This window comes from Hetaerina americana, unplaced genomic scaffold (genome assembly GCF_022747635.1).
Source record: "Hetaerina americana unplaced genomic scaffold, ioHetAmer1.1.p SCAF_17, whole genome shotgun sequence".
Classification (NCBI taxonomy): domain Eukaryota; kingdom Metazoa; phylum Arthropoda; class Insecta; order Odonata; family Calopterygidae; genus Hetaerina; species Hetaerina americana.
Window position 1 is genome coordinate 272,504 of NW_027286730.1, and position 16,447 is coordinate 288,950.

Consider the following 16,447-nt stretch of genomic DNA (forward strand, 5'->3'; position numbering starts at 1 on the left):
AATGAATGCGGCGGGGTAGGGAAGATATATATTTAGATCGATAACCAATTACACGATTGGAAAACGGGTAAAGAGCATTGTGGGGAGGGAGGGGTGGGAAGGGGCGAAGGTTGTTGGACGGTAGGGGGTAAGGGAAGCGAAGGGGTTTCTTCTTCTGGGAGGGGTGTGGGAGGAGATGAGGCGAGCAACTCCCTTTCTTAACCGGACCCCCTTCCCCTGCCCCGAGCAAGGGAGCTCGGAGATGGGGAGGTGGGGGAAGGGAGTGAGGGCAGAAGGGGGAGTCTCCACGCGGAGGGACTTCTCGATCCTTCTCCTCTCCACATTCCGGCAAATGCCATATTGCGAAACAGCGGACGGCAGACGGAGAATTAATTCTTCGCGAAGCGAACTGAGAGATGGAGTGGATCACTCAGTTTCTCTCTCTCTCCTTCCCATCTCAACTTCTCATTCTACCCTTCTCCTTTCTTCCCCGAAGGACAGAGTGAAAAAAATGAGAGACTCATTCCAGTTTTCCTTCCTCGTTCCCGTACCTTCCATTCGATTTTCGTCCCGCCTCTCTACCCTAAACCCCTGCCCTGCTATCAAAGCGCCTCAGGGGTTCCTATTCCATAAAACAATGATAGCTGGTGGGACAGGAAAATGAGAGTGCAACACTGGGCGGGTTCGGGTGGGAGGAAGGCCGGCGGTGGTGGGTTGCGTAGGGGCGGGAATGAATAAACGCCCTCGCGGGCAAACATCCCGCTTCCATAATCACAAATACCCTCGAAACCATTTCCCCTCGAACAGTGTCGCAATTTGGACCCTTAATAAGGAAATTGCTCGAGAAGAATAAATTAGCTGAGCATATTGATTTTGACCGTTTGATTGGTCGGAATTGAGGCAACGACTGCGGTTAGGTAATCGAAATTACTAATAAACGATGACCATTAGCGAAGCCGAATTAAGAGATGGGCATACACACCAAGAAAAGTTGCCACATTTCTCTTAATTCACAAATAAAAAGCTGGAGCGTGAATCTGAATTAATTATTAATGCAGACTTAGAAAACAGTTCATTAAACATTAGTTTATAACTTAGAAAAATCAGGCATACGTAAATATGTAATTATTTTGGGGCCATAGAAAAATAGTTGTTAAAATGGTGCCTTGGCATTTAATTCTTCCATTGCTATGGAAACCGAAGGGATATATTTTTTATATGTTGCGGAGTGTATAGGATAGGAAAACGTTTAGACGGATACACCTTACCATTGTAAGCCCAATTCTATAGTTAGCCCACAAGAGCCTTACAATAAAGAACCCCTTAGAACATTTTGCTTTGTAAAAGTTCAAATATGTCAGCCACGTATACTTGAGCTACACATAAAGGACCGGCGAGCGTAGAAAATAAGCCTGTGGCTTTTGAAATAACACACACAATGCAACTTATATCCATGGCGTGCTCATAGATTAATCTGGGAGTGGTGGACTCACAAAAAAGATCTTTCTAGGAGAAACAATCATGAGCGGAAAAAGAGAGGTTTTCAAACTTAAGGGAAAGAGTGAGTACAACGATATATCAAATTGAGACGGCATGGAATAAAAATTAGAAAAATATAAAGGAATGATATAAATATTCCACAAAGCGGGAGCGTTTGTAATAAATTACCAAAAATACTCTTCAATATCCGAACATTCTTCAATCCGTTAAAGATTAGTTAATAGCGCCCTTCTCCAAATGCTATCGTAAAATTAATAAAGAATTAAAGTTTTTAAATAATAGAACGATATTTTGTGTTTTCCAAAATGCCATCAAGCGTTGCTGCAAAATGTATATTTTTATGAAAATAAAAATTATTGAAATAAGAAGAAATAACTATAAGGGCTTCAGCATAGCTCAATGAATTTTAAAAATTAAAATAGCATTTAAAAAATACAAAATCGACGGTGATTAATTCAATATTAAATAAATTCTTTACAGTCATGAATAATGAATTCCATGGATTAGGAATTTTTTAATAATATTTTTCACTAAAGTACATGACTGTAGTTCACTGTAGTGCATGAAGAACTTCACGTTCAATTGTATCCCAAATGACGTAAGCGATTAAAATCTAAGAGGGAAGGAGTTTTAAACCCTAAAACTCTAAGTTTTCATTTTCTTTGTTAACTTGAGCGTTGAAAAATATCACAGTAAAGCTCTGTACAGGACTGTTTTTTGGAGTGATTATCATTGTTCTTTTAGGCTAATGGTGTTAATTGCGAAAGAAAGTGATACCACGGGATAATGACGCGCTTGCTGAAGGGCGTTGTACACAAGCTTCCACAAGCATGCGCTCCGTGAATGCATGCAACATGCAATGCACACATGATTCGCTGGTAGCACACCACTGAGCTACCACTTTTGCTGTCACCCTTTACGAAGTGTTGCCTTGCCTGGGACAATAGTGTCCCGTTGCAACATCCTCACTTAAAATTAACTAAAAAAACCCCGAATGATGATTTGAATAATCGTGTATTCCAAAATAAATACTCAAGAGATTGCAATCGAGTTATATAGATATAATCAAGTTTATTTTGTGATCTGCTGAAACTAGCAAAAAACGAACGTTGGACGCACTGTTGTGTTCAAATGGTCCAAACTACAAATGACGTTCAGCAACTGTGACAAAGTGAAGATCGCTGATAACATAATAGAAGGTGGCCTCTAAAAGTCTAACAAATAAACCCACTTTTTTACTGACTGTTGTTTCTGCTAAATTTTTAGCATACAGTGGCTTAAACTACTGATATTTTTAAATAAATTTTTACTCGCGATAAAAATCGAAAAGAAAACAAACGCGGAAAATTATTACTTGAGAAATATTTACATTCAGAGATATAAAAAAAATAACGTCCAAATTTCTTTATTCCGCAAAATTTATTTTTAAATAAAATACAGGACATTCGGATAATCCGAATAAAAGCCAAAAAACAAGATCCTGCTAAATTTCTCTTGCGCAACAGCGTTCGTATAAAATAGAGATGACAGCGATGTGTTTCAAAGATAGGGGAAAGGATGGACCCGTCATAAAATTATATTCAGGCTGGTAGTCAATCGCTGTTCTTTCAGTAATCTCAAAAAAGACGCGTAATTAGATAAAGAGTAATGAAAACTATGCATTTGAGGAAGACTCAAATGTACTGAAACATGGGATAGGATAATTGGTGAAAGTCAATGTTAAGCTACCATCTAATGAGGGTGATTAATTTAGATTGAATGGTGAATTGCAGACGTGTTTTCCTTAGACTTTTAGTTAGCATATGAAGTTTCTAGCATTTTACCTCCTAAATAAAGGCCAATTGTGAGATTTACATTCAATGTATTTACATATAAATGTAATATATAATAAATGTATAAAGTATATCTATACTAAAAAGTAAACTTACTTTTTCCTGACTGAATCGCAAAATTACGGTTCATAAAGTACCTAATCTCTCGTTATCACAAAGCTAATAATAATACATTTTATATTGACGGTAGAAAAGGTTAAAAATATATCATTTGGACATTATCTTCAGGAAAGTTTTAAAAAACTATTCAAAGAAACTACAGATCATATGATTTAGGAAGTATTAGAAACAACGTGATATCCACCAAATTTCAATAGAGGAGACGGTTATAATCTCAGCACTGTGCATAAAAGAAACCTACACATCTAATGCACTAATTTTTAATTTAAAAAAAAGCGTATTCTATAATGGTTATCGGATGCCTTCTCAGTGAAACTTACATATTAGAATGATATTTAGAAGTTTTTTCATTGGTTCCTGGTGATTTTTTTCGACAGTAAAACTGAACGTTTTAATATACTCTTCATGGAGAAGAAAAATTCGAAGAACACTTAATGTTTAATTAATGTTTAATTAAGAACACTTAATAATTCTATGGCTTCCTATGTGGGCCGACAGAGAGAAATCTTCCATTTATGATAAAAATAGCGTAACACATCTTAGTTAAGTTGGGAGACTACTGTGTTTATTCGCACCTACAATGAAGATTAAAACATCTCACGAAATATTACAAAATATCCAATAATATGAAATAGTTACACCGAAGACACGAACACAACTCAGTCCATGCAATGCAAAAGATTCGTTCAATTCCAATATTCGGCGCTCAAATACAAAAGCGTCGAAAATTCCAGACGAGGGTAAGGCACGATAAAATGAACCAAATCCGAGGAGCAGAAAATCAATTTCGTTTGAGCCTTATGAATCAGCATTTCCTCCTCTCCCTCATTTCCTTCCCTCTTACCCTTCTCCCACACTAACCCTTCCTGAAATTTTCCCGCACCGATCGCCCACCATCGATATGACAAACCTTCCGCAAAAAAGAATCGATTTCTCTGTCCCACACACACACTTTATCCCTCTATCTATCTATCTTTTCCGCGCCCTCCCAAACTCCCTCTCTCTTTCTCTCTCCACCGTTTAAGGATTTACGAGCACTCGGCTCGCCACCCAAAAACTAAGGGGATGCAGAAGTTAGAGCAGTGGCTATATCTTAGCCCGACGAACCAGAAATGGAAAGTGGTGTGAATGGTTATGGGATGTACTAAAGTAGTGAAAAATTTTCCCCAACTTCCCTAGAGCCTGAATGGCGTCGTTTTCGCTCACAACTACCAGATTATCGAGAGCAATATCTTTATAACAAGCTCTCCCACCCAAGTTGGTAAGTAATGCCCTTTCCCAACATTCAACACCACTGTAATGGCCGGCCGTTAAACAGATGAAGATTTTTCTGGTGACATTGGAGCTTTCGCGGTAATTTGATGCGTGGAAAAAACAATGAATGTTTTAAAGCCCAAAGTTATAATAATAGTTAACTTTATCGGTAAAAATGCAATTAACATGAGCGTTTAATTTAATTTGTCCGCACGATCTCAATCGTACGGACAAATTAACTATGATTTCGATGAAGTAACACGGGAGTGTTGAATAAAACACTTGGACAGAAACAAACAATATAAGAACACATATAAAGAACACTCACACGTTATTTTTTAATAGTTTAAACGGAATTTAGCTCTGCCTTCCTCGGAAGAAACAGTAGTACTGTACTACTGACAGCTGTAACAGCAGCACTACTGTTTCTTCCGAGGAAAACGGAGCTAAAATCCGCCAAAATTATTAAGAAAGATCGTGTGAGAGTTCTTTTTATGTGTTCGTATATTATTTGTTGCCGTCCAAGTTTGTTATTTGCGTGTATATATATATACACGCAAATATGGATAATCTTGATGCACTCACGAGAACAATATAACATTTGGGCGTCAAATTAGAATAAAATAAAATAGATAACACGTAAAAGGACACTCACATTTTAAATTGTTTGAGCTTTCGGCCTTCTCTGAGGCCTTTTTCAGGTGAAACTGGAAGGTCTCGGACGAGGTCTATGGAGTCTAGGGGCGGGGGAGTTGCAGGGAATGCTGGGAAGGGAATTAAAGATGGCGGTTAAGGGTGGGAATTTTTAAATATCGGAAAGTAATTATATATGCATATTTGCGAGTTCTTACCCCTATATTCGTGGCTGAATAGGGTAGTTTTTCTAGGATGGTTAGGGAGGAACACTGGTTGAAGGTAGGGTTGCGGGAATTTGCGTGTAAAGGGATAGGAAGATAAGAGAGTGAACCAGAATTACAGGAGTAGCGGTGATTATTAATTCAAATGGATAAGGGGGCGAATTCCCGTAACCTTTCCTTCAACCAGTGTTTCTCCCAAACCATCCTAGAATCCCTACCCGATTCAGTCACCAACCCACGAATCCGCGTACATATTAGCTTTCCGATCTTTTGAAATTCCCGGTCTTAACCTTCATCACTAATTCCCTTCCCAGCATAGCTAGCTGCCCCCTTCCCCCAGATCTTGCATTTCCTCCCCCGGAAACCTTCCAGTCTGACCTGAAGAAGACCCAAGAGAAGGTCAAAAGCTTAAACTTTCTGAAATGTGAGTGCTCTTTTATATATATCTTCAAAAAAACGCTTTTTGGTGACGCACAAATATATAAACACATTGATTAAGACGTTTAAACCCAGAAATACAAAGAAAGAACAATTGCATATGTAGTTTTGACGATGAGACTGTCATCATCATTAAATCAGTTACCAGCCGTGAAAGATGACTTTTTTCGTAAAAATTACACCCTAAACTCATATTAATGTCTTTTAATTCGCCATATTCACCCGGAGTCAAAATCCTGAAAGGTTTCTTTCATTTAAAAAAATAAAATAAATGGTTTCAAAACCACGCATTCAAGGCGATGTTTTGAAGTACGTCTGTCATTTGCATGAGCACACATGCAATTTGCGCGCAAAATGGAATCGAAGAAAGAAGGAAAAATAAACGTTCGCTATAAAATCCCCCCTCCAGAGGGTAGGATAGGTCTGTAGGTTTGACACCGTTGGAATGGGACGATGAATGGATGGACCCACGCCCGCACTGCAGCAAAACGCGACCACAAAGCGACATTTAATCATCTCAAAGTTTAATACAGCCACTCGTATTTCTTCGGCAGGGCACTGGTGGAAACACGGGTTCGCGTGCAATGGGGCCATCCAACTCAACACCTTTCAGGAAATTCGAATGCGATTTTTTCCAAAATGACACGGCCCACAAACATCTCAGGGCGGCCACACTTACCCAATTTCGATATTCTTTTTCGACTGAAAACTCACCAAGCACATGCACCTCAGTAAAATGTGACTATCGGAGAAGATAGGTTGGAATGATAATAGAAATACCAGTCATTCCACGCCTCCCGCATTAGTCGGTGAAAGGAAATTTAACAACTTTATACCAACGCACACTAATTTGCCTTCCAATTTAGATTTTTCGTCAATTTAGACCCCGCTGGTTTAAAATGTTTTTAGTATTGGCCTATCTGCTTTGAGCAGGATTTTCATGGACCATGGCACTACATGCTACTGTTTTTTATGTCCTAAAGAATAAAACACAAAATATCCTTTCACCTCATGCTTCTACGTATGGGAATTTTTTAGGCGTTTTAGGTAGTTTGGATATCCCTTTGCCTATTAGTACTGCATCGCAAGACTAAAGTAATTTAACATCGCTCTCTTTTCATTCCTGCCTCTCCCGTGATCCTTCCTCAAGAAGATTGGATTCTAGTGGACGTTTGCGGTGATACACCAGGAAAAAACAAACAAAATGTTGTACTCACCTCCGACCGGTGTCCTCGGAGGTTATAGTTGGTGCGCAGCGGAGACTCCGCCCCCTTTCTGCAATGAGAAGTGGTGAACGTCACTCCGACGATGCCACGAACGTTACCCGTGGCCAGCCACCCCTCTTGGTAGTAATTGGTCCTGTTCAACTTCCAGCCTTCATCCTGGAATTGGAGAGAGAGGAGGAAATGAGAAATTCCCGAGTCTTGAAGCTTTAAAGATACAAAACAGTATCAAGTAAAAGAGTAATCGAGTTCCTGGGATTATTTTTCACCATTTGTGGCACCAGTCTGCCAGTGGCTCCATTGGACCGTTTAGCCTACGAACGTTACAAGAATCATCCTTCGATCGTTTTCCATCGTTTTTCCGTACCAGTTGCCTAAATTATTGGAAATGAAGGTAGTGTAAAAATGCCTAATATAGCTCAGGTTAAGAGTGAAGCATTAGCTAAGAGAAAACTGCCAAATCTTATTCGATTTACAATTGTATACGAAACCAAAAAATCATTGAATTAATCAGGAGTTATCTACATTTTTAATGCAGGGAGAATATTTCAAAATAACTCCACAATTTAGCTTATCTATATTATACAAAATATTAGCCACAAAAAACTTCCAATTATTAGTAATGGTAAGTATTAACATTAATAAAATTCAATTCAACCCAAGTTCAAGAGAGGTTATCGACGCATTGGCTTAAAACAAAGATTACACAAATGTGTGCTATAAATAACTGCAGTACATCTCTCCTAACTTGTATTCTAACTAATCTATATACATCCCTGTCACGGTGATACACTTTTAGTCCAATGATTTCAGCTCAGACAAAATTCAGACAAGAAAAAAATAAGGAAACTGGATTTTTGCACAATTCTTATATGAAAAGGTCTGAGAGCATGAAAATCGATTAATTTTCAAAGTCGGAGTTCTCTTTTCTGGAAATAATATCTCATTGTTCAATCAATGTGGGTGGCAAACCTTTTAACCATGACAAAATCGTGTCAAAGAATAGATATAACTTATTTGCTCATTTAAATGTGTAAAAATCCGGTTTTATGCGCGGTGCTTAGATGTGGATAAGGTGAAGAGATTGATTTCCCATACTGTTAGGGTGGTAGCTCAATTCCCGCTCGAGAAACCTAATAGAGCTCGTTCATATGCGAATTTTGGACGCTTTTATTACCTCTGTAGTAACGTCTTAATAAACATTCCATTAACTCTCAAAGAGTAATCTCGCAGATATTGAGTTACAATGTAGGAAAACTCAATTATTCTTTCATCACTCAGTGGCTGTTTTTATAAGCTCTCAGGCCTACCAGCAAATTTTTCTTCTGAAAACTTTTCAGGATTATTATTCTTGGAATTCAAATGTTGGAGAATTCGTAAATTTACTTATTTATCCAGTTTTATAGACATGACCGCGGGTGTTGTGCAAGTCAGATCCCTAGATCTACAGAACAGATTCTAAGTGATAGAGACTGATCATTCAAAACTAATAAGTATTCTGATTAAAATGCCAAAATGGCTGAAAAGGTATAAAATTTGACAATATTTTAAACCACTTAGCATACGATAACCGAGAGAATTTTATAAAAGCGATTTGTAAAAACGCCATTAATAAAGTGTATCATTTAATCGTATAAAACGAATATTCAGTTTCACAACAATGATAATAAAAACCTGTTTCGCGCAGTTCATGCTCATACCTGGAAAAAGTAACAATGGATTAACGACTTATGTATCTTGATTTGCATCCTAAAATCAATCATGAAAAAAATAACTGAATCCACTGATAAAGCAAAGTTGTTAGTTAGAAAGGGTACCTTTCTTTCCGACGACCGAATCCTAAAATCAAGTCTAAACATATTCATTTCAGAATTAGTACTCTCAAGCTCATGTTCTAATCACCTTTTTCTAATCATATTCTAGTTCAGGTTAATATCTCAAACTACTATGTGAGTAATTTGATTTTTAGGCCATTGATAAAATTTCATAACCCATTACCTTTCAAACCCATGCCCTAGGCGAAACCTTTCCAGGAAAAATGTTTCGAACAGGTAGCTTTGGTAGAATAAAAAGTTTGTACTTTTCCCTGGAGAAAAACACATTTTTACTTTTCAAATTCTAATCGAATCTATGCATATTACTTTACAATGACGACGAATAAGAAATACGAAGCAGGTCCCAATTCCACGCAACAAAACCATCTCTTAGCTCTTGGAAGCAATGAGCTCGATAGTCTCAATCCTTCTTCTCTATCCGATCGGAGATACTATCTTTGCTACGAAGGGAGATTTGGTTGTCAACTGCTTAAGTTTCACTTGCCTCTGAATGGTCAAAATCAAGAACCACTATAATTGAATTCCATTGATGATAATTTAACTTCAATCCTCGATGCATATGAAGAGCCGAATTCACATGTATTGATCTCTAATATGAGTAACAAAAAAAATCATCATCAACGGGCAACTACTAATGAAACCTGGATAATTTGGGCATTGGAGTACTTCGCAGAGTCTAATGACATACAAATTTCGTAATTTTTCGTCAAAAAGATCGTCATTCTCCCGGGAAGCGGTCGTCTATCAGATATTTAACGCATTTGCGGCTTTACTCGTTGATGACAAAGGTAATCTATAGACACGAAAAACACTTCCTACGGCTTTAACGTTGAAGCACTTGGCGGACACATTCTATATCAGCGCCATCATCAACACTCCGTCCGGAGCCAGTGGCATATCCTAAATGTCATAGCACGCTATTGATTATTCGCTTCACAGCCACCCCTGTCAAATGTTCCAATGCTACGGAGGAATAATGTATGCATAAGGACGGCTAAGGCATCGAGGTGTCGTTCAAAGTCCTTGTCAAAAGAATCCGGGCGGTAACTTTTTCAAGTCTTCCTCCTCCTGCTCAAACAAGCGACGAACCCTGTGATGCGAAAGGTCACCTCAATCACCCAGGGAATTCACTTCAATAGAAAGCCTCCGCTTCATCCATCCCGCCGCAGACGCTCACTTATCATCCAGAAATTCGCATTTGAGATAATTTATCAGCACACTGACGCCACATCGCATCAATGCCCCATTCTTCATGCCCGTGTCGTGAATTTCTCTCTCTTTCCCGCGCCACTCTCCTTTGTCTTCGTCACTTCGGATCTCATATTTTCTATCTTTTATTGTGCGAAGTGAGGGAGAATTTAGGTGGTGTAACCTGATCCGGAAGGGTAAAACATTCATTCGTGACAAAGAGAACTCGGAATTTGTGATGGTGATGTTTGAAGGAGTATGGAAACCACTCGAGAGGCAACTGTACACTAAATATAGAATGAAAAGTTCTGAAAACAAACTCGCGTCATATTTTTGGCTCGGATTCCACGAGAAACCTTCTAAAAATATAATAAATATTTTATAGGCCATTAACTCTTATTCAGCGACTGAGGAATATGAATGGAGAAGCGACAGTAAACAAAAATAAGCGCAGAATATGTATGTACAATATTTCAAAGTGTTCTATAGCCATTGTTCGATAACTAGTTCACTCTTAGTGAACAGAAGACTTATAAATGTGATTTTATTCGGTGAGGTAAACTTTCATTAAGTAACTTCTTTTTCTTTTAAGTAACTTCTTTCTCAAGCTGAATACGAAGTTTATTACAGTTCTCTTATTCGTAAGGAACCTACGAGTAGAGCAAAACCCACGAGGTGAGATTTTCTGGACAACATTTTCAGAATTCATGGGCTCTATTGATGGATCAGGGAAAGAAGCTGGTCTTCGCTACCCAGTGTGTGAAATACTGACAATATGAGCTGAGTTTGAGGTGATTTCTTCGCTCAACAAACAAAACCAACAACCGTGTTGATCACCGTGGTGAATGGACGCAGATTGAAAGGCAGTTCCCTTCCTTGGGAGCTTTTCAGCAAGCCTTCTTTATAATTCAAGGCATTTCAAAGCATAAAACACAGACAAAGGCAATCCATGTATGAATTTCCAGCAAACGAATCATCAAAAGAAATAGATTACAGCAGTGTCTCAATCAAGACTCATTAAAGGTCCATTCTTGCCTACACCCCATGCCTGCAATGGCAAAACGAATTAAATTTCTACTCGCAAATGTTTGCATAAACAATGGTGCAACTCGTCACTTAAGTTCAAGAGTACATATATACTCAGTCCGATTATTTCAATCACTCCATATGATTGAAGATTAAGCATCAACTTACTTTAACCTAACAAAATTATTAAATATTTCGATATAATTCATCATGAAAATGCCCCCAAGAAAAGGATTCCGTCCGTATGATACCAAGGCTTACCTAAATGATGATATCCTAAAAATAACTTTATGGCAGAATTATAATAATCCAATCGGAAAATGAATAAAATATAACTCAGGCTACGAATCTGATTGACTTCTCTTAATTTGTTCTATAATTCACCTCTAGGATTGAATTTTCTTCCCTGCATTTCCTGTTTTCACATTTTTCTAAAACTATAACCCAAATCATGCAGTAAAACCTACTCATGTTTTTAACTCAACATTTGATAGCAAGGACAGGACATGGGCTTATATAAACTTTTGAGCAAAAAGCAGCCTATTAGTATTAGACTTTAAATGGTGTAATTTCAACATACTGAATAACACGACCAATGTTTTTTTCCACTGGATTATACAATACTTATTACTCCATCGATGGATATGCGTAGAAAATTGCAATTTTCTATCTTTCGGCGTATCAAAAAGCCACAAATTACTCTCTTCACCTTTCAACCTTCGGTACAGAATTTTCTTGCATGTTTTATTCGTGGAAAAAAATTCAGCTGATTCCCATGTTATTACCATTAAACATTTATTCAGTCATCCACGGTATTACGACGCCTTTGCCGTCTTGCGGCCTCCGGGAAAACTACATATTGTTTCACGTGAAAAATAAACGAGGCAAATAGGTGAAATTGAGCAAGGGTGGCAGTTAGCAGAAGGGACGAGTCACACGAGAGCCCATTATCCGCTCGCCGTCCGAAATCGTCCCGAGAATTCCACCTACCCACTATTCCATCTCTCCCCTCCCCCCGGGGCAAAAATGTCGTGCCTGCCCGCAGCGGCGTAGTGTGCCGACCCTGTGAGTGCATTATCTCCCGATGGCGAAAGGGAAACGGGCGATTCATCCTGAACGCGGACCCCACCCAAGTCTGACCTCTTTCCAAACGGAGGGAGGCGGAGGAGGTCAGCGGCTGCCAGAGAGCTTGGGAAAGCCTGCGATTGGCCGCTGCGTAAATGGCCCTTGGCCTTCTCAAATATCACCCACTCAAGTTCTCCAAGGGGAGGGGGGGAGAAGTAATCGACAAATAAGAGCGGAAGCAATTGGCGGCGGTGATGGATGCGTTACACTCCCTCCGGTCGACGGGGGTGATTTTCGTTTACACGTGGGTAAAGAGTCTACGAAAAGAAGATGGTCACGTTCACGTCTGCGATTTGGACACCTAATTTGGGGGGGGGGGGCAAAGGTGAGCCCTTAAAAAGCTAGTCCAAATTGTTTTTATCTAATCCGAATTTAAACACCGTTTGACATGGAGTGGGATGTAATCTATTATCTTTCAAGTACCAATGAAGGTGAAATGGAGACTGTGAAGAGGAGCCAACGTTAGGCATGCGAAATGCTTCACGATTATTACAATGTTAAAAATCATTTTTTTATGTGTCTACGTACAGTTTTTCGTCTCAAATGTTACGTAAACCTTTGTAAAAAAAAGCTAAATAATATACGTAAAAAAAGATAAATATAATTGCATAACCTTACATAGAATCAAATTATTTCTCATTGGCAATGTATTAACAATGTAACAGAAATTCCTATTGGCAGCCAAGGAAAGCATACGTATCCAACGTATTAAGGTTAATTTCAATCTCTTAACTCTATTGAATAGTAGTGACAGACGCAGTACTGAAATGACCATAACCTTTTATTTATAGATGAAAAAAGAGAAAAAGAGTTTTTCCTCAGTTCTCCAAAAGGAATGGAATTAAATAGTACAGAGCACATTTTTCCGCAGAAAACAGTTTTTGAGCTACATCCTTGCATACGGTTCCGGGTCATTTTATCGCAAGTACTCGGATCTTTCGAAGTAAACAGACATGTATACAACCAATGATTCAGATCTATCGGAACACAGCAGAAATTATTTCTTAAAATTTACACGAATGTTTTTATAACCATCACGGCAACAGAACATTTTTTCAAGCATTATAAACAACGCAAACGTTTGTCTTTATCCTTTCCAGACTCCACCTACAACTTCAATGAATTAAAGAAATTCATATAACTATTCAGCGTAATAATTATTATCCGATTTAGTCTAGTAGCAACTTCCTGCCCCTGGCGGGATAAAGTCACGCAATCTAGTCAGTTTTTATATCGCTTTGAAATTTGCGACCTAAGCTCAAGTTTTCGTCGTGTCTCAAAATTGGCCGTGTGTCTACGGATGGTCTTGAGAAAGATATCACATAAAATAATTATGAACACAACAGCAGCGATTTTCTAAATAAATCGAAATACAAACTTTGCAAAAGTCCCTCCGGATGAGGTGTCTGCACATAAAACAATGGTAGTAAAAAAATCATTTTCAATCATTTCAAAGTCATTTTTTCTAACGAAGCTGTACTTTCTTCACAGTTGGAGAGAGATAAATAAATAGACGACTGGAGTAGCCCTGGTCGCATGTGTATGGGGAGATTTGACGTCGCATCACTTGAAGAATTTACCAACTTCAATTGTCTAGCAGAATATGGCGACCTCTAGATGAGATGTTTGAGATTTCGTCTACAGGCCCGCCCGCGTAAGTCTCGGTGGAAAACATGCTTGACTATAGTTGAAGTAAAGTATAGAAATAAAGAATATAGAAGTAGAGTATAGAAATAAAGGGAATGGGAGGCTTGGACACAGAGTATACAGGAAACCTACTCACACCGACCGCTACCTTAATGCTGCATCGCACCACCATCCCAGTCAGAAGACCTCACTGGTAGACACACTTGTCAACCGAGCATATAAAATATGTGACTCCGATTCTATTGCCAACGAGAAGAAACACTTGACAAATGCCCTGCAAAGGAATGGATACAGCGCTCATATGATCCAAAAAAGGGCCGAGAAGGAAGAAAAGAAGAGACAAACCACCGCTGTTCCTGACAGGGAGGAAGACTCCCGACCACGACCGAAGGCTTACGTCACCATCCCCTTCATCGCAGGGACTTCGGAAAGAATCGCGAGGGCTTTAAGGAAGCATGATGTGGTGACCAGATTCAACTGCGTCACCAAGATAGCTGACACCCTACCCGGACCCAAGGATGAAATTTCACCGTTAATATCAGAAGGCGTATACCAAGTGCCATGCTCCTGTGGCAAATGGTACATCGGTGAAACATGCAGAGCGCTGAAAACACGCATGAGTGAACACCAGAAGGCAACCAAGGCCAAACAGTTTAGAGCATCGGCCATCGCTGAGCACGCCTGGAGTGAACCTGGACACTCTAAGTATTCTGTTCGACGACGCTAAAATAATAGCGAAAGAAGGAAAATACTTCCAGAGAATAATCAGAGAGGCCATTGAAATCGTTAAAAGGCCAGAAAATTTTAACAGAGAGGATGGATATCCACTCCACAGTGCGTGGAAAAGAATTATTCCGCGCAAATATGAGGACGTTCCCTGATTGGCGAAGAAATTTCCCGGTATTGGCGCCGGATTTTTCCTATATAAGACGGGACAACAAGCTTCTTTTCATCCTTGACCTGAGGACGCCAGCAGGATAGCTGGCGAAACTGTTGTACATTTAAACGACATACGCGGACGGAGCCCTAAAAATGTGGAAATCACCTAGGGTAATTATATTTAATATTCTTAAGTGGGTTGCATATTTTTTATCATCGGAAAAGTATTTTTTGCCTTCGTAAAGCAATTTCGATATCAAAATTCCATTGTCTAGTACTCGGATGGCGTATATGAAATAGTAAGCAAAAATAAGATGACACAAAAAGGTAAAGGCATATGTTACATTGTATATTTGTAGAAGTGACGAAAATTCATGATTCTTCATGTTGCTAAAGTTCCTTTGTAATCTTTATCCGGTAGATATAGATAGATATTTTGATACCCTTCAAGACATCGCTCGGATGTGTAGCAGGGGGTGAATACACACTTAGACTAACTTTGACCCAAATATAACCCCTACCGCGGTCGAACAATGTTATTATGAACCCTTATTATCGTTCGAGGAAAAAATGACATCTTAAATCTATCTGTTCGACACTCATTCTCTCTAATATTTTTGACGTAATCTCTTCTACCGTAGTAAAATGGGGTAATAATACATTTTCAGCATCACCGCTAAAGAGATATTCTTCCAGCAATGCAAAAGATTTAATCTGCAATTTAACATTCGCTCCGTGAGCGATTCCCAGCCTAGCTCCACTAATATTTGGAATACGCTATGAAGTTAATCATAACAACGTTTTACAAATCTAGCTCCTCTAAACTGCAAGCGATCTAATTCGTCAATTAATCCAACTTCTTGAGAATGCCATATACTTGCAACCTACTCTAAATGAGGCCTAACCAAAGACAGATAACATTTCTCTTTGACCTTTTCATCACATTTACCTAGTATTCTTCAAATAAATACTAATTTTTCGTTAGCTTGTCCACATACTCCCCGTATGTGTTTCACCCAGGAGAGGCCGTGAGTGAGGTTTACGCCCATGGATTTAATTTAGTCTACACATTCCATTTCGGTGTTCCCGGCGCAGTAGGCGTTCGGGAGGGAATTACTCACGACGCACTTTTTTAAGTTCAATTCTAGTTGCCAAGTGTCACACCAGCGTTTGATAGCATTACATCCCGTCGATCGATAGTTCTTTTGTCACCTACATAAGAAAACGTTGAGTACCATAACTTAAGGGGCGCACAGAAAATCCAATGAAGTCCAATGAATAATACTTCGTTTCCAAAATATGGTTTCTACAAGTAATATCATCATGAAGAAATAATGTTTTCATACAAGGTCATGAAATAAAAAATATTATGTTGGAATGAATTAAAGAGGTTAATAAAAGCGGTGGCAATCCCTGTTACATATGTCCAGTATCCTAGAGCATTGGACGTCCAATATCTTCGGCAGAATCGTGGAAATGAATATTCTCAACCGTTTACACTTCATGACTTAAAATGGTGTGCGCGATGAAACCTTCCCGCAAAT

At 38.9% G+C, this 16,447-nt stretch overlaps 1 protein-coding gene across 2 annotated transcripts in view; it reads right to left on the reverse strand.

The window, feature by feature from the left end:
- Window positions 1–16,447, reverse strand: part of Tusp (WD40 superfamily protein Tusp) — a 221,630-nt gene that overhangs the window by 152,455 nt on the left and 52,728 nt on the right. For both annotated transcript variants that reach the window (XM_071584214.1, XM_071584213.1), the window contains exon 2: window positions 7,198–7,362. In XM_071584214.1, coding sequence (XP_071440315.1) covers window positions 7,198–7,362 — 165 coding nt within the window. The remainder of the gene's footprint in view (window positions 1–7,197; window positions 7,363–16,447) is intronic.